We start from the raw sequence: 20467 nt of genomic DNA, 5'->3' as shown, positions 1-20467 counted from the left end.
TTCAAAATCTTAGTTGTTTCCAATGGCTCAACCCTTTGTCTCCAGGGATCCTTCACTGTAACACGGCCCCCAAAGGACTCTACCCTTTCAAACGGCTCAGTCGTTTGATGATAGCGAGCCTCCACACCTGAAACTCAAAAAATTCAACATGCAACCCCTAGAATCTATTCCCACAACTACATATTTCAGAGTCTTTATCAATAATAAGCTTTTAATTCATTTAATAGTTCAATGATTCAACCAAAACCCAATGTTCTAGCTTCCCTTACGAACCCTAACTCACAAGCACAATTCCAATGATTCAAACTCTCTCCCAAAATATCAATTTTAACAATTATTCACATATTCATAACCATAAACACACACAGAATCTCATAATACTAACAATTCTCCATATAGAAACAATTATAAAATTATTAAAGATTGCAAGGGAACTCTTCTCCACCCATTCCTCCATGTGACTCTACACATAAATCTCCATGTACCTAATGATGCGAATTCAAATAGTCTTGGTGTGACCTGTGACGTACAAGTTGGTGTTTTAGTAGCCCAGAACGGGCCCCCAATTTGGAACGGGTCGTTCCAAGCTATTAAAATGACTTGTATATCGTGGTTAAGAACGAGCGATTCTAGAGGGAGAACGGGCCGTTCTGGAGGGAGAACGAGCCGTTCTGGTTGGAGAATGGGCCGTTCTGGATGGAGAACGGGCCGTTCTGGATGAGTTCCAGAACGGGCCGTTCTGATTTTGGAACGGGCCGTTCTGCATGTGATTTTTTCACATGATGAAGGGGTGCAGAACGGGCCATTCCGGATTCGGTACAGGCCGTTCTGGCCACTCCAAAATGTCTATAAATAGAGGTTGTGAGCAGTTGAGGAGAGGGGGTTTTTAGAGAGAAGTTCTAGAGAGAAGGGCTCTGGACTAGAAAGCTTACTTTTGAAGAATTGAAGTTCCAGGTTGAGCTTCGCAAAGGGAATTCCGCTTCTTGGCTATCTTGATCCAATCTTCAGGTAAGGAAAGCTAGTTCTTTGGCTGATTTTTGTTGGAAAATGAGTTCATAAACTCATTGAGTGGCTGATTTTCTGATGATTGATGAGCTGTTTTGATGAAAACGAGTTTTCGGGGTTTTCGGGGTTTTGATGAAAATCTTGGGGTTTTTCTTGATTGTGGTTGCATGTGGGAAAAGCTGGGATTACTGGGTTGTTTGATGAAAATGTGATATTTTGAGCCGATTGCATGCGTCTGGAAAGATGAGTCGGTGCAGGTTTTGAAGAAAATTTTCGAAGTTTGAGGGTTGCTGCTAAGTATCACGCCAGGCGCAGTTCTTCACGTTGGGCGCGTGACCATCAGAGAGCTCCATTGGGCAAGTCCACCGGGCGCAGTGGTGTATGCGTCGGGCGAGCTTGAGGGTGTGAGCTTCTGGATGGCCCCTCGCTGGGCGTGGTTAGACCGCGCTGGGCGCGATATCAGTAAGTGACATTGCTTGGGGATTTCTGGTGAGGCACCAGGCGTGACCTTGTCTCGCCGAGCGTGGAGACTCCTTGGGAGTCTCTGCCAGAGGTGGCGCCGGGCACAATTTATATTGCACCGGGCGTGAGACTTTGGGGAAGTCTCTATTTACCTTGCGTCGAGCAAGGGTTTGCACGCTGGGCATGTGAGACCTTCTGAGGTCTCTGCCTCCTAGCACGCCGGGCGCAATGGGAATTGTGCCGGGCGCACTAAGCCCTGGTACCCTCTAGTTGTGCCACACCGGGCGCGACTATGAGTGCGCCGGGCGCTGTCATGATATTTGATGTTAATATGTTATGTGTAGAAATTTGCTGATAGATATGCTGAGCTGAGCTGTAGATGTTAAATATTGTTGTGCTGACTAGTTGATAATGCTGAATTATGATGTTGAGCTGTAGTTGATGTATATTGCTGTGTTGTAAGTCATTTAGCTGTGCTAGATGCCGATATTACTGTGCTAGATGTCGATATTGCTGTGTTGTAAGTTGTTTAGTTGTGCTGGATGTCGATATTGCTGTGTTATAAGTCATTTAGCTGTGTTGGATGCCGATATTGTTGTGCTGTAAGTTGTTTAGCTGTGCTGGATGTCGATATTGCTGTGTTGTAAGTTGTTTAGTTGTGCTAGATGTCGATATTGTTGTGTTGTAAGTTGTTTAGCTGTGCTGGATGACGATATTGTTGTGTTGTAAGTTGTTTAGTCGTGCTAGATACTAATATTGTTGTGCTGTAAGTTGTTTAGCTGAGTTGTAAGCCGCTATTGTTGTATGCTGATTTGCTGTGCTATGCTGTATATTGTTGACTTGTGCTGTTATTGCCGCTATGCGGTGCTGTTATTGCCACTAATGTGGTGCTGTTATTACCGCTATGCGGCGTTGTTATTGCCACTAATGTGGTGCTGTTATAGCCGCTAAGTCGGTGTTGTTATTGCCACTAATGTAGTGTTGTTATAGACGCTAAGTCGGTGCTGTTATAGCCGCTAAGTCGGTGTTGTTATAGTCGCTAAGTCGGTGCTGTTATTGCGACTACGTGGTGCTGTTATTGCCGCTATGCGGTGCTGGTATTGTTTCTATGCAGTGTTGTGCTTCGTGCTGTTAGGAGCTGTTGTAGGCCGTAAGGCTGAGCTGTTGATCACTAAGACTAGAGGAGATGTTTTTCGAAATTCCTCATCCCATTGTGTGGATTGAATGGTTGTGGTGCTCTTAGAGTCCAATTTGTTAAAAACCCTCCCTGGAAAGCTGACCCTTGGAGTGGTAACTTGTTGTTCTCCTCTAGGTTCTTAGTGATCTCGTGTGTGGGCAAGGTCGAGGCACACGTGTACAAAGCGACCAGGGTATAGGGGCCAGGTCGAGCTATACCACTTACAAGCAACCAATACTAACTTATATGCGTGACGACGCACTGTGTGTTTACTACTGTTTACTGCTGTGTACTGCTGTTATTGCTGAATGATGTGAGATGTGTGTTGTTATATATATTAAGCTGATGTTGTTAAGTTGATTGATGTGCTGATAGCTATAACTGTTTATTATTCATATATCTATATATGTATGTTATTTCTTTTCACTAGCTTACCCTTTGTTGTTTCCATGTGGTTTGGACTGCGATGATCATACTATGTATGGGAGTAGAGTAGGGTTAGGTTGGTGTGCTGAGGAGAGTCTGCAGCTGGCAGATGGCGTTTGATTATTCTGTTGTATTTATCTATTTAGTATAGCGATGTTTGTTATATTTTGTGCACTCTAACTCTGGCCAGATTTGGACATTGTATATATATATATTCTAGACACTATATGTATATACTTGTTTGTTTCTGTGTGGTGTTCTAGTGTACTATGTTGTGTGTAGTGACCAGTCGGGTCATTACATGACCTGTTCTTCAAAGCTCTTTGTTTCTCCTCTCCCTTCTCTTACTGCTTCCAAAAATGCCAAAATGAAAATTGATGAGGGTTAATTTGCTAACCCTTTCTATTCATTCCTTTAGGCCGAGTTAACCCAACCCAACTCAATTCTGACTTGTTTTTCATTTTTCTCAAAATAATTAATAAAATACATAATAATAATAATAATACAAAATATTTTCCTTTCATAATAATAATAATCAAATATTTCTAACCCAAAAATAAAATAAAATACGATATTAATAATATTATTATTTTTTTAAAAACAGGGTGTTACAGAAAAGAGCAGTGAAAGATCACAGATAGGTACAAACATTGTAGCAATCTTAGATTCTTAAAACTCAGTAAAAAAAATATATCAAAGGATAAATTAATATATTAATATATTTTAAGGCTAAAATTAAGATTTTGTTATATTTATGCCATTTAAAAATACATTTTTTTATATTTTAAAATGAGTATTACGAATTGTTTATTCCGAGTGTTCTACATCACAATTTTAATATTATATAAATAAATATTTTAGAAAACAATTAATATTTTAAAATAGGTATATTTTTTACATTATAAAATAGATGTTCCAGAATACACATTCAACATTTTAACAGTGTTTCTAAACACATTTACAATATACCAAATTGAATGTTTCAGAAAAGACATAAAAGTACTTCAGAAAATTTATTAAAATAATAGATGTATAAGGAATAAACAATGAGTATATAAAAAAAAGTTAATCACCTATACACTGTCAGTGTAAATTTTTTTTTATATTAATAGTCAATTAGAACCATTAATAATATATTTTCATCTGCTCATTTAATTAAATTAAAATAAAAAAAATATTATTAATGATTCTGATTGACTACTAGTATAAAAAACTTTACACAAATAATATATAGATGATTAATTCTAAAAAAAGTACCAATCAAAATCAACACTTTCGGCTAAAATCAACAACACACATAGGCATATAGGACTTTCAACCCACGGTCTTTTTTTTTTCTTTTTTTTTTTTCTCTCTTTCTTTTCCGCAAAATAATAATAACAATGCGGGCCGTTTATGATTATAAAAGTTTCCATTTTTAATATTATAAAGTTTTATTTAAAAAAAATGCTCTTTTTTCTAACTTTATATTGATTTCTCAAATGTATCCATTTATAAAATATTAAAATATTGAATAAAAAATACTTTCTTATAACTTAATATTAATTTCTCAAATGTTTCGATTTATAAAATATTAATAATCAAATATTTTCATGTATGAAAAATGATAAATGCGATTAAATTAGTCCTTAAAGAATTATAATTAAAATTATTAAATAAAAACCTAAGATATTAAATAATTCTTTAAGTTTAATTTTTTATTTATTTTATTTTCTAAATATATATTAATATTATCATTTTAATATGACATTTTTTATAAAAAAAAAATTAGATTAATGTGATTATGTATTTTTATAAATTTTCAATTTATAAATCAATATACCAATGCTTTTCAATTTTACTCTAATATTATCAGAAAGGAAAATTTAACTAAAAATAATTAATCAGTATGATAATAAAATTTAATCATATATGATGAAAACCTCATATTAATAATATACATAATTTTTTTTATTATTTTGTGCATGTGAGTGGAGTCCACATCCACTTTTTTAATTCTTAGAATCTAGGAATACACATGAAACTATGTGCGGAAAGGAATAATCCTAGTCCAACTCCTAGGTTCATAACTTGACGGTGGCCTATATTAAAATATTAAAAAATAAATAAATAAACAAGCTTTGATGGTGGCCATATGGCTAACTATTAGGATCATTTTTTATTTCATCCTATATTTTAAGAGATTAATATTTTACTGTAAAGTAATTTTTCACATTATTAATTAATTATATATCATTATTAATATTTTTTATTTTTATCATAAAAATTAAAAATTTATTATAAATAATAATTTATAATCAATTAATATTGTAAAATAAATACATCACCTATTTTATTCATTGCACTCTATGTTTAATAATTTTAAATATTTTAATAATAACTATTTTAGATTTATTTCTTATTTAGATAATTATGGAAGTTTTTTGAGTTACAAAATTATAAATCAATTAAAAATGTATAATGACAACTTTTTTTATTTTAATAAATGTAATGACATGCCATGGTTATCATAATTATATATTATATCTACAAGTAGTGGAACTACAACTATTATTTAAGATTTATATACTCACGATATTAGGATATGTACACTAATATATATATATATATATATATATATATATATATATATATATATATAGGGAGCATATCAAGTGAGAGGAATTTATTATGAGAGGGTGAGAGGGTTAAAATATAACCCTTAGATTAATCAAGTGAGAGAAAATTAATCTAAGGGTTATATTTTAACCCTCTCACCCTCTCATAATAAATTCCTCTCACTTGATATGCTCCCTATATATATATATATATATATATATATATATATATATATATAGGGTTTATATATATATATATATGTATGTATGTAGATATAACTAAAACAACTATACAAGTATATGCACAGTAATCTGATAAGCATAAAGAATATAAAACTCTAAGTTGTTGGTCAAGTAATGTCTATACAGACCAACAAAAGTAGTTGTCAAGTCATTGACTACATCGCCAACAACATGGTCTCACTATAACTCCAAAAGCTTTCTCCAGCTATCCATGTCCTAGTCCCATGAAAATCATGATCATCACAGTCTAAATCACATGGAAAACATGTAAGGATAAGTTAGATTTCAAAAACGTACAAGTATAGGAAGGAACATCTATACTACTCACCAATATGTAAACTAGCCAAAACACATCACATGCTTTACAACATTCATCGAACCACGCAACACCAACATGTTTGAAAGCTAAAATTCCCAAGCAATAAAACATTCACCACAATCATCTAGCACAATATGTTCATTATAAACAACAATAACAACTCACACCACATCATATGCATACTCAATCATTAATGCATTGTCACGCATTCACCTACGGGGATCTTTTAATACACCAAAGCAATCTAAGTGACTTAATCCTATACCAAACCAACCCAATTGTTTTCACGCCAAAATGTGTCCGCTCGATCATAGCTAAAATGAGATACCAATTATGAACTTCTAATTTCTTGGGTGTCGTTACTTGCACTAGAAAAGTCTGATTCCACCATTAGGACTAGTATAACTGGGTATAGGCATACCATAACCTTGGCATACATTACCAAGTCACATATGTGGAGTTAGCCCATTAACTATCTGCAAAGAACCACGTAAATTTCCAATAATCAATTAAGGATTCTAGTCTTCGACTTCATACTTTACTCCACGTTGACTAAAGACCTATAGGAGACTTAATAAAATTTGCTCCAAGAGTTCCACACTTATTCAAGGAGGGTTTTCAACTATTAGCTTCTTAGAGAACCAAAACAAGATTCCCTATATAGGATCTTCAACTTTCAACAATACTTTTTTTCCTCGAGTGCTAAGTTAATCAACATGCTTTAATATTCACAACATTCTTAACATCAACACCTCATCATGTATCATTTATATACATTACCTTAGGTTAATACATATAGAGATCAAATCACACCAATCATAATTAGCATATCAATGTTATACACCTCATCCAAGATTAGCACACTAATGCTTAATGACTTATTTAATAATGGCATAAAAATGCTTATTTAACTCATAGCATATCAATCATACCTAGCATATCAATACTCATTATCATAATACCTTATACATCATCTACATATCTCATCACAGGTCCACATATAAACTCAACATTCATCATTCATCATACATTATATATACAACATGTATTAACAACATAACCTACACTCGGCGCAACTTACCTCCCACCTAGTGCCATTTAAGGCAAGGAGCTCTCTATCTCGTCCTCGCTTGATGCTACTCAACCCACGTTTTGTGTGACTGAGGTGGGAATCCTTAGGGCCTAATGATTGGCATGGAAAAATGAATGGTCGACCTAATATCAAGTAAAGAGCCTTTGTTTGACTCACGCCCAATGTCGCCTTGCTAGCACTTAATGTCATCTAGGTAGAGAGTCTCTACTTTGATCCCACTTACCGCCATACAATTTGGAGCCCAACGTCACCAAGTCAGAGATTATCCAATGCTTTCACACTTGATGCCATTCAAACCATGCCCAATGCCATTTCAATCCAGGATGAGTTTCTCTTCATGCCCAACGCTATTCCAACTAAGGAAGAGAGGAAAAATAATGATTTTGAGCTTTAAGACTCCATACCACCACTAATTCTTGGCCCTCAACACCCTTAATCACCAACTCAGTCGATTAGTAGTAATCCTACGAGCTCGCGAGGTCTAGAAGAAGCAAAGAAGTTAGAAATCTCCAAAGTTTATCTCTCTTGTTTCTTTCTTTAAGGTATAAAGATTATGAGCTTATGGAACTCATTTCTAAACATTAACCTTATATACCTTTCTCTCTAGGGTAAATTGGATCTTTAGCCGAAGACCCTCAAGATTTATCAGACTCATGAGAATTCCTTAACTTTTATTGGAGCCCCACAACACATCTCAAGCGCTTCACATAATTATTGTTAAAAAGCCAATAATTAAAACTTATAGTGTTACAATAAAAATTCCTTTATTTGTTAATTGCAAAATCATTTAAAAAGTTTAACTATAACTTTTCTATATATTTTTTTATTATATATCATAAAATCTTTTTAAATTAAAAATTTTTCAAATATATTTTTAGAGGCCGTAAAATTAGTGAGTTTAGATTTTAGTTCCTGCAAATTTTATTTTTGTTTTTCATTCTTCTGAAATTTATAAACATTTTTCTCTATGTAAAATGAATGATTTTTTGGTTTTGATCCCTATAAAATATTTTTCTTTGATTCTTATTCCTCTAAAATTGAAAGTCACTATTTTTACTCTTTAATTATCATTTTTTAATAGATAAATAACAATTATTTCAAATATTTATACGAATTTTTAGAGTTATCAAAGTAACATGATATCACTAACAATCATAAGTAATACATAAGTTGATCACTTAACTATTTAACAAACAAAAAAGTAGTTAAAAATAATAGCACAAAAAAATTAGGAACTAAAAATAATAGTTTCAATTTTAGAGAAATGAAAAAAAATTACAAAAATTAAAATCAAAATAAACTAACTTAAACTAAAAATATATTTAAGTCATTAAAAAATTAAAATTAAACACAAAAGTAAAGAACGCCCTTCTTGTTTATTTTCTATGAATGCCTTAATAAAAGATTAATGACAATCATTTTAGATGTAATCGAATCTTTTAAATTTAAAAAAGTTAAAAAAAAATATTAAAGCATAAAAATTTTCTATCAAAAAAATTATGTTACTTTAATCCTTTATTGTACACACATACATGAGAACGAAAGACCACCGTTGTCAAGTTTCTTTTCTTTTCTTAAATACTCTTTCAATTAGAAAATACAAAATTTTATTTTAAATGATAAAATTCTCATGTTAAAATAGTAATAATAATAAATAAAATATCCAAACGTATATTTTTATTTCTTTTTAGGTGATAAAATAAATATTTTAAAATTATTTAAATAGTTTATTAGATGTAACTCTTTTAAGGTGGATGTTATGTAGTAATAATACTTTTAATTACTTAATGTATAATTAACTCTTTAACTTAATAACATCTGATTTTGAAGACTATTGTTTTTTCAAAAGATTTTTTTTAATGATATTTTTCTCTTAAAAATAAACTTCAATTAGAATTTCATAATTTTTTTTATCATTATATTATTGTTGAAGTTCAAGTGCGAAGTGAGTTTCGCATCGATTAGATTTAAACATGTTGAGTGTTATATAAGTGAGAAGGATTCACCTACCTAATATATACATTAGGGATTTAGATTATTATGTGGTGTCAAACTCATTTATATAATTTACTCACTGCTTATTAGTGTTGGTGTTTAACTCCCTGGCTTGTAACACTATTGATTTTTTGATGCTTAGTTAATCATATGATCTGTTATTTTAGAACTTTAATGATTAAGGGACCTTGAGAGTTGGGTGTCTCTGAGATAGTCTTAAATTTAGTTAAATTTGTTTAGCTTGAGGAAAGATATATAAAATTTTCTTAAAAATGAGAACCCTATAAGTTCAAGTTTTAAGAAATCTTAAAGAGAAGCTAGTAAGGAGTTCTCTAAGAGCAAATCCTTCTTCTCTACCTTTCTTACTAAAATCTTATATTGACCCTTCCCTACAGTTGATTCAAGTAACTAAATGTGGAGATCTGAGCATGTGGAGTTGGAAATCTTGAGTCTAGGTTGTAAGGGGCTCACTGTGACACCCTCTACCCCAACATACATATACAGTAATTATAAAAAAAATAAAATATTTCATCATTAAAAATTAAATTTCCAACCACGTAAGGGTAAAGAGTTCACATTCATAAACTTAATACAAATAACATGTCGGTAAAATTACAAAGAAATAAAACTGAATTTTCCAAAATAATTTAATAAAAACATCTTAACACTAATCCTATCTATGTCCCGATGTCACATGTCCTATCAGAGCAAAACCCAACATAGAAGCCTAAGCTTCATCATCAACATCCTCAGCCTCACGCTGATGATCACCTGTATAACAGTCAAAACAAAACAACACGAGAAAAGGGAGTGAGAAACATCTCACTCTGGCTCACAGTGTAGAAATATACGCCGAATAGCCAAACACAAACAAAACAGATATAGCATAGACATGTTAACACAATATTACATCTTACTCATCCAAGACATAAAAATATCAATTTATTATATAACATTGAAAATGCACATGTATGGACACGGACTACATATTATCATGCATGTGGCGCCAATAAAACATCACATGGCATATTGCCGCTAGCAATACACGAAGAGTAGTCTAGGAGTACATGCCGGGTCACACCCTCTACGCACTCTCACTAGAAGGATATACTACCAGAGTCTCGTCGGGATAGCTAAGCCGCGCAAGATACATCCCATGCACACAATGGGCGAGATTGGGACTTCCAAACCGAGCTATCCCCAAGGACTAATCCCCAAAGCTTTTACACTAGGGGGCCTTCTCTGGCGGTGTATTCCATATCGTACCCTTAAAACACTTATGCAAATGATGCATGTCAATCAAGACTCTATGCATTCTCATATCACATTATCATTTCCCATGGTCATATCACATCATCACATTCGTCATCACATTTCATCATCATATTTCATTATCACGTTTCATATCTCATGTCTCAATCACATTTCACATTAGATCATCATATCACATTATCACATTTTCTCATCATGTTCACAAAGCCTCACAGAGCACTTTAATTTATATTAAAACTCGTTTATTTATAAAATTAAATACATATTTTAACATCACATCAAACAAGGAATATAACAGAATAATCAGAAATTAAAAAATAAAATATTCATATTTTTCCTATTTCTCATAGGGTTTCCCGCAGGAACCCATAGAGCACTTTAAATCATATCAAAACATATTTATTTTCAAAATTAAGCACATACTTACACTCAACAAATATCAAGAAACACAACAGAAAACTCAGAAGGTAAAACAGAAAACATTTAAAATTTGCCTCTTACAATTATCAATACATTCTCTTAGGGTTTCCTATAGGAACCCATAGAAATCTCAATTCATACAGTTGGGAAAACCCCCTCATACATAGACATACAAAAAATACAACAAACACATGATTGGGGGCCAATCCCACTACCCAGCATACAATCCCACACCCAGAGCAAGATTTCTCACTCCCCCCTTACCTCGATAAGCAGAAGCCGAATCTTGTTTGGTCGCCCCCTCTAGGTTTCCCTTCGCCTTCAGAGAGGAAGGAGGAAAAATATTGGAAAATGAAAAAAATGAGTTTTAGAGAGTACAAAACGCTCTATTTATAGGCATCAGGCCGCGGCCAGAACGGCCCGTTCCGAATCCGGAACGGCCCGTTCTGGGCACACGGAATACGTACAAAAGCCTCTCCCAGAACGGCCCGTTCCAAAAGCAGAACGGCCCGTTCTGGGGTTTCTGGAACGGCCCGTTTTAATGTGGAACGGCCCGTTCTGAGTCAAACTTTGTTCTTTTAAAATCACATCCGAAACGGCCCATTCTGGGTTAAAATTTTACCCATGCATGTTTGATTTGGAACGGCCCGTTCCCAAAGTGGAACAGCCCGTTCCAGAGCTGCAAAAATCCAAGATTGTTAATTAATAAATAATTAATTAACATATATATATATATATATCAAATTAAAATAAAATATCAAAACAATTTAAAACATGATTTTCTTCAAATAATAATTATAACAAAATATCATAATTAATAATATTATACAAAATAATTTTCATAAATGATTATTATTAATAACCTTTAAAACTTCAATCAAACCCATTTAATTAATCAAAATAATTATAAAAAATAATCTTCATAAATACAAAATAAATAATAATTATTCATTGTATTAGTAGAAAAATTCGGGGTGTTACACTCACTTCTCCATTCTCTTCTTCCTCTTCTTGGTTTGGATCAACAAAAGGTAAGGAAAGTCTTGTTATGTTTGTTGGATTTCATGTTAATTTTTCTATTGGATTTCATCTAAATGTTCATTTTTTTATTGGAAAAGATGAGTTGATGAATGATTGGATTTTTTTGGTTGTTCTTGAAGTTGTTCATGAGTTGTGTGTGATGATTTTGGATCCTTGATGAATGCATGTTGTATTTTAAGTTGGTTTGGTGTTGTTTATGGTGTATATATGTTGTATATGGTGTTGGATGTTGTTTTGGATGGTTAGATTCCAAGTTTTGAGCCATTTGGTTGTTTTACTATGTGTAGAAACGAGCATCGTGCTAGGCATGCCTTTATTGCATTGGGTGTGACTCAAGTTAGGGGCTCTCTATCTTGATCATGTCAGACGTGGGATTGGTAGCGTTGAGCATGCATGGGATTGGTAGCATCGGACATGGATTAGTGAGAAGCCCTCTAACCTAGTCACTCTAGGTATGGAATGAGTGGCGTTAGGCATGAAAACTCGCAAATTCTCTAACTTGGTGATGCTGAACCCCAAAGATGTGGTGCCTAAGATGATCAAGCCAATGGATCATTGCCTAATTGATGTCAGTGTAGGTTGAGTGACGTTAAGTGTGAGTTAAGTAGAAACTCTCTACCTATTTAAGGTTGGGTGTCGGTTTTGCCATGCCAAGCATGAAAGACTCAAAGGTTCTTTGCCTCATTCATGCCAAGCATAAGAGAATTGACATCGAATATGGGTGGGACAGAAACCTCTCTATCTCAATAACATCAGACACACTTAGAATGGTATCAAGCATGATATGTTGAAATAGAGGATGGTGTTCTAAGTTGTTTACATGTCAAAGTATGATAAATTATTTATTTGAATGATGATATATGATGATGTTTAAGTTGTTTACATGTCAAAGTATGTTAAAGTATGATAAGAGAATGGTATCTGTTGTGGTTGAAACTATAATGATCATACTTGGTATTGGAGCATGACTGTATTAGCAAGTTGGCTTATATAACTGTTGGATGGTTATGCGGTTGGTGACCATTTTGGGAGGTGTCACTCTAATGCGACACAATTGTTGCATAGATGTTGATTGACGCTTAGGTTTATCTTGTTTATTATGACATATTTTATGTATATAGTGTATGTGTACAAGAACTATTATGAACTATTATGGGTTTTCCACTCCTTATATATAATTGTGTACATGAAATTAGATATTTATTGCAAGATAATCTTAGGTTAGTTGATGTGTTCATTATTTCTTTTTGTTGCATAATAGCTGAAATACAGTAAGTGTAGAACCTATTGGGTCATTACACGATCGAATAATGGTATTTGAGCCAATGGTTCGACCAAGAGATTGATAACCGACTTAGAAGAGTATTGACTAATAAAATTGGGAGTGGATCCAAGATTGTGATCCTTATTAGGTAGTGGATCCAAGAGTGTGATCTGTATTGGGCAATGGAATTAGCAGAAGAACCAAGAGTAGGATCATCCACGTGTTAGAAGTCTTCATGGAGTGTGTAGGACATGTTCCATTAAAGTGTGTTAATGGTAATGCAAGTAGGTCACCATTAAATACTCGCGAAAAAAAAATTTCTACTTAAAGAGAGAGAGTGACCATGTGGAAGAGATTCACACTTGAGGGAGAATGTTGGAGTTCAAGCGTGAAATCAATCCCACATTGGTTAAAGTTGGACATATTAAGTAGTATATAAGTGAGAATGACTTATCTACTTAATACTTTAAGGTTTTGGATTATGATGTAGTGTCAAACTCATTTATGTAGTTCACTCACTACCCATTAATAAAGTGTTTTCCAATGTTTAACTATTCGACCTAACAATTATGACCCTAGTTGTGATAAGTAAACTGTTGATTAATAAAATGAACCATAATCAAATCAATATTAATAAAATGATAATAATTATTACTATCAATATAAAAATAATATTAAATAAATCTAATATCATAATTTTATAACACTAAAAATTAAAATAAATATTATCTATAAATTTTCACATTTAATGTGATATAATATTTAAGTTAAAACAAAATATAATATGATATTTAAGTCTAAATTTCAATAAAATATAACAATATTCATTAAGAATGACAAGTTTACATTGGTATCAAATTAATATAATATATTTTGTAAATAAATATTAAAAATTAAAAATTAACATAAATAATTAAATTATATTTATAAAACAAGTATTAAAAATAAGTGATTCAAATTTATAATTTTTTTAAAATATGTATTTTGTTAAAATACTTTAAATTAAGTTTTAAAAGTAAAACTTGTTTTTAATTAAACTAGTTTGACCAATTTTATCAATTTTTATCAATTTGTTGCCAAACAGTTTTGAGAGTAACTAAACAAATTAAAAATTGATTCTTAATTAAATCGGTTCAATCAATCAATTCAATCTAATTTTCAAAATCATGAATACATGATAGAAAAATGATAAGAATGAAACTATTTATATTTTAGCTAGTTTAAGAGAAGAATCATAATATTACAAATGTGATTTTAATGGTGTGATGTTTTCTTTAAGTCTCACATCTTTATTAATCGTATATATTAATTTAAATATTCTTATATATATATTTAAATAATGTTGCAATAATGATTTCAATACAATGCTAAATGATATTAAAATAAAATAGTACATTTAATTAAAAAAGAGAAGAAAAAAAAACCTTAGAATATTCACGTGTTTTGATAAAGTTAAAAAATGATACTAATATAATGCTATCTAGAATTTTCACAAAAGAAAACAAGAGAGAGGTGTCAATTGATACTATACTAGTATAATATATCACGGACATCCTATTTGTCATACATAAACATTATGCCTTTTCTGAAAGAGACAACCCCACTAAATGTAACCTCATATAAATAAATAAATGTTATGACTTGATGTCCTTCAATTTCTCAACGAATAATAAATTTTACCATAAGGAGAAAGAAACACAGAAACAGAGAAAATTATGAGATGAGATGAAAAAAAAAATTATAGACTTAAATATGTTTTTAGTCCTTAAAATTTAGGATAAATTTGTTTTTGTCCCTTAAATTTAAAATTGTTGTTTTTAGTTTCTGTAATTTAAAAAAAATCTTATTTTAGTCTTTATATTCAAATTTTGTTAAAAAATTTATCAAATATTATTGTATAAAATCTACCTATTAGTGTCCCTATTAGTAAAAATATCATATTAAATCTGGTTGATATTGCATAACTGTCTTAATTAGTCACTTTCAAATATATTATTAGTGACCTAAAGTACTAAAACAAAATTTTTAAAAATTACAGGACTAAAAATAACAATTTTAAATTTAAGAGACCAAAAATAAATTTATCTTAAATTTGAGTGACTAAAAACATATTTAAGCCAAAATTATATATAATACTTTATGATTATAAACAACAGTAAAATCTTTTACATTATTGGTCTTTGCATTACTTACTCAACTTTTTTTTTTCTTTTCATGTATGTCTCTCAAATAAAAGTTCTTAAAAGTTCAAACCCAATACATCGTAAGACTTGGACAAATAATACTAAAACACTTTATATAATTTTTCTTTTTACAATATTACAATATACGGACATTTTTATATAGGAATCAGTTAAGTAAATTTAGACTATACAATTATTTATAAATGATGAAGATTTTAATATTATACAACTAACTTTTAAAGAATTTTGCGTGTATTTTAATCATAAGTATTTGATATAAGATCTAATGTTCAATATTTGTTATTTTTACTTTCATATAAAAGAAACTCCTTTGCTATATCCGTTATTATTATTTTAATAATCTTAAGTATTTAAGACAATACCACAAAGCAAGCTTTTAAATAAAAGTATTAAAATCAACTTAATAATAAAAATTAGAATTAATATAAATGAGATCTTATAGAGTTAAAATTTTTGTCTAATAAAAAAAAAAGTTAAAATTGTAGAATTGTTATTATTATGATGATGATTATTATTATTATTACTTATTTATCTAAGTACAAAATTTAACGTCAACGTACAATTTGTACAAATAAATTTGAAAACAAAAACTATAATTTCAACTTATTAAGACACTTGAACTAATTTTTTTTTTCATAACAATTTAAGATTTTCGTAACTTTTGACCTATGTTCTAAATTTGTAATTCACAATTTATGAATTGTGTCTACATGAACTGCATCAAAAGAAGAAAAATAAGAGTTGAATAGTTTTTGATGGTGAAGGTTTTGGCAACTGGTTTGGAGAAGAATTGTATAAAGTTAAAATCTGGGTGCTGTTGATTCTTGTTGAATTCCTTTTTGTCACCTCACTTGTTATAAACACCAACCAATTTCTCTCCTTCTTTTCATCTACCTTTCTACTGCTTCCGTTTTCTTCTCTCTTCATAATCATAACACAACAACATACTTAATAGCCTCTCTTTTCTTCTTGCTTCCTAAATCATTCTTAAATGGCTCACGCTACCTCTTCAGGTTTTGCCACCTTTCTTCTCTGCCCACATTTTTCTTTTTTTCCCTTTTATTTGTTGTCATTATTTATCTGGGTTGGAGCTAGAATTTCATGATAAAGATTGATTCTTTGAGGTGTTATGAATGATGGGTTTTGCTCTTTTTGGGATTTGTTTTGCTGAATCAAATGGAGATCTTTTTTGAGTGTGTCGGTGTGAATACTGTTTGTTGTGCTGATTGGACCTGTTAACTTTTGTCAATGTGTGTGTGTGTGTGCATGTTTTTAGTGAATGAGAGGATGAGTCCTCTGGGGTGTGATTTGCATGCAGAGGGACAAAATCATGATGATGTATTGTGGTCTTTCTGCAATCACTGCTGATGTTAGCATTTGTATTGTGTTCTATTCTGCTGCTGATGTATTTGGATTTTTATTTTTATTTATTTGGGATTATACAAGGTTTTAAATGTCTTTGATATTGCAAGAAATTATGGCTCACGATTTTGTCGTGATCTTTGATATTGCAAGAAATTGTGGCTGATTTTTTGTCATGTATGCATGGGATCTGTGTGATTTAGTCCAGGGATGTATTGGGAGAAGAAATGGATACTTGAAAGTCATTCAAATTCAAAATATCATCTTTAGTTTGTGTGAATTTTGGAAATGGACGAGCAAGGGCACATAACATAGCAGAACACATCTTAGTTGATTCTTCTAGTTTTCACTAATTAGCATATGGGATGTTTTATAGTATGACACTTATGTAAGGGATATAATTAATCATCCTATTGTGAAGATGAAAATATTGGTTTCGATAGTTTTGGCCTCCTTACCTACTGACATATCTGGAAGTGTTCGATTTTTTACTTTCTTCCCTGAAATCACATTGTTACTGATGAAAAGTTTATGACAATCCATGGTTCATGTTGGTCTGAGCTAATGCTTGTGTGCAGGACAATCCAATGATATCAATAATGAAGACGGCAAGGAAACAAGTTCACTAGTTGTTTGTTTTGGGGAAATGTTAATAGACTTTGTTCCAACTGTGGGAGGAGTGTCACTGGCTGACGCACCCGCTTTCAAGAAAGCTCCTGGCGGAGCTCCTGCCAACGTGGCTGTCGGTATCTCTAGACTGGGAGGTTCATCTGCTTTTATTGGCAAGGTGTAGTTCTCAATCAATGTTTGTTGGTTTATGTCTGATTTCTTCACTTTCTTGTTACTATCTATCTGCAAATCATCCTGGATGATTTTTTTCCAAATCTGAGTATTTATACATATTTGTCAAATGCTATGTGTGAAACGAAATAGTTCTGAATTGTACATGTGTTCTTTGAAGAAAAAAAATAGAGGAGAAAACTGCTTTCTTCAACTACTTGAATAGAAAAAATCACATCTCAAGTCTTTGCTGTCTGTTTATTAGGTTGGAGCAGATGAATTTGGGTACATGTTAGCTGACATTTTGAAGCAGAACAATGTTGAAACATCTGGCATGCGGTTTGACACTAATGCAAGAACTGCATTAGCTTTTGTTACCCTTAGAGCTGATGGTGAACGCGAGTTCTTGTTTTTCCGCAATCCAAGTGCTGATATGCTCCTTCAAGAGTCAGAACTTGATAAAAATATCTTAAAACAGGTGTTTTGGATATCTGTTTGTATTTTATGAAATGTTTGCCTCAAAGACCTAAGTTCGGACATTCATGACATTGATTTCAGGCTAGAATATTTCATTATGGCTCCATCAGCTTGATTGATGAGCCATGCAAGTCAGCTCACCTTGCTGCTATGAGCATTGCCAAAAAATCTGGTTGCATTCTCTCTTATGATCCAAATTTGAGATTGGCTCTATGGCCTTCAGAAGATGCTGCTCGAAAAGGCATCATGGATATATGGGATCAAGCTGATGTCATAAAGGTATAACATATGCGACCAAGATATTCTTATATTGTATGGTCTCCTTTATATATGCTACTTGCTAATTCATTTAAATCTACTCTCTATTTTTCACTTTATTTTTTGATGTCACTGTTTAGTTTTGAAAATAAGAATTGTTAGAGCTGACATGGTATCTTCCTGTGTATGTACAGATAAGTGAGGATGAGATTACATTTTTGACTGGTGGAGATGATCCTCATGATGATAATGTTGTTTTGAATAAACTTTTTCATTCAAATCTCAAGCTTTTAATCGTTACTGAAGGGTCAAAAGGTTGCAGATATTACACCAAGGTATGGTTACCAAAACTACTATGATGTCACATGTCTCGTTGGAAGCACAATTTATCTTTTCATCTTTATTTTGTGTGGGCGTGTGTACTTGTATCTACAGTCATGGACAAATATCATATGTCCCTTGCACTAATAAATTATCGGTTGAATTAATTCCATTATGGTACCAATGTATCTGGTTCTGGTGAAAACTTATATGAAGTTTTCTTTTTGGGACTCGTCCATGTCTTTTTGCCCCTTCATGAATCGTTGTTTGGCTAATTGAGATTGCCAAATTTCTATGCAGGAATTTAAGGGCAGGGTTGCAGGTGTCAAAGTTAAACCTGTAGACACAACTGGTGCTGGAGATGCATTTGTTAGTGGGATTTTATACCGCATAGCTTCTGACCAAACTATTTTTCAGGTAATTTTGAATTTTGACTTGTTCTGATTGTAGATTAAATTGACCCGGCTCCATCAGTATCTCAATGTAAAAATTTCGGTTGATGTTGGCTCTGGAAGCTGTATAACTAAGGACAGAGTTGTTTACCCTTTTACTTTTGGAATCAATTGATGAAGGAAATTACTAAGGACTAAAGAAAATTGGTGATACTTTTATCACATTTATCGAGAATCAATAGTTTCAAAAGGAATCGGATTATTATTTCCTGTTAACTGCTATTCAGGATTTCTATACTTAAATTCAATAGTTTTACACTGAAACTCGTATTCTGGTGGAAGATGTCCTTAAACCACACATCTGTTTATAATTAAGTGTCATATTCTTTAGGTAAAGTGTGCTAGGTAGAAGTTTTAAAAAGGTGGAAGATGTACTTAAACCAGATGTTTATTCACAATTCAGCGGCATATTGTTTAGGTGCACCGTGCCACATTAAAAAAAATAGCTCAAGTTTGTGTAAAGTTTCTGCAAATATAGCGATTTTTTATTTTGGTCTCTTTTTATTTTTGATCCTTGCAATGTTCATCGTCACATGTTTTGGTCATTACCATTGTCAACATGTCTTACATCCATACAAATATAGCAATTTTGGTTTTTTGTCCTTGTAACATATCAGTATTTGTTTTTAGGAGAAAACTTACATGTGATACTATAGATTCTGCTGGTGGTATTCTCTGATCAGGGTTGGAGTTTGACTCCGTTATATATGTAATAAAGGATTTCATTAAATGTTAATGTGTATTATTAAAGATAAAACTCCAAATTCTGATTGGTAAATAGTACTAATAGTACATTTATAGTAATGTATCTAAATTTTATCCTTATTTTTTACACTCACTTTTACATTCTTGCAAAATTATAGTGGTTTTGTTTTTAGTCTCTATCTACTTTTTCCTGGTTTGATGTATAGGGGTCTTGAATTGGAACAATATGATCGGTCAATTAACTTATATAATGTCATCATCATTCTTGCATAGGAATTTATACATTTGTTTTGGTTGACAGAATGAGAAACTTCTCCGAAAGGCTTTATATTTTGCTAATATGTGCGGTGCCATCACTGTAACTGAGAGAGGTGCAATTCCTGCACTACCTACAAAGGAAGCTATCTTGGAATTCTTAATAGAAGCAGCTGTAATATAACAGATGTTCAGGTTTTTGTTATAATTTGTTGTTAGGCATTTGTTATAATTTGTTAAGCTATAGCATAGGTGAAGCTGATCTTTTTTTTTTTTTTTAATTAAAATGTTTGGCTGTGTAGTTTTCTTATATAAATTCAATTTGTCTTGTGCTCTCAA

General features: G+C 31.9%; 1 protein-coding gene across 1 annotated transcript; it reads left to right on the top strand.

Moving 5' to 3' along the window:
* Positions 1-16256: 16256 nt before the first annotated feature.
* LOC109819130 (putative fructokinase-7) lies at positions 16257-20467 on the top strand. Its single transcript, XM_020384736.3, has 7 exons — positions 16257-16531; positions 17459-17667; positions 17926-18138; positions 18219-18416; positions 18590-18730; positions 19017-19133; positions 20175-20467. Exons 1-7 carry the CDS (start codon positions 16510-16512, stop codon positions 20310-20312), a joined length of 1038 nt encoding a protein of 345 aa, XP_020240325.1. The 5' UTR covers positions 16257-16509; the 3' UTR covers positions 20313-20467.

This window comes from Cajanus cajan, chromosome 1 (assembly GCF_000230855.2).
Source record: "Cajanus cajan strain Asha chromosome 1, NIPB_CcT2T_4, whole genome shotgun sequence".
Taxonomy (NCBI): Eukaryota; Viridiplantae; Streptophyta; class Magnoliopsida; order Fabales; family Fabaceae; genus Cajanus; species Cajanus cajan.
Note: the sequence above shows the minus strand (reverse complement) of the source record. Positions and strands in the feature narration are given on the sequence as shown.

Bases quoted from the DNA above. Each gene is read 5' to 3' on its own strand.
- LOC109819130 (XM_020384736.3), top strand. From the start codon at position 16,510: ATGGCTCACGCTACCTCTTCAG. The intron at 16,532-17,458 runs GTTTTGCCACCT...GCTTGTGTGCAG, and splicing joins GGCTCACGCTACCTCTTCAG to GACAATCCAATGATATCAAT. The intron at 17,668-17,925 runs GTGTAGTTCTCA...TCTGTTTATTAG, and splicing joins CATCTGCTTTTATTGGCAAG to GTTGGAGCAGATGAATTTGG.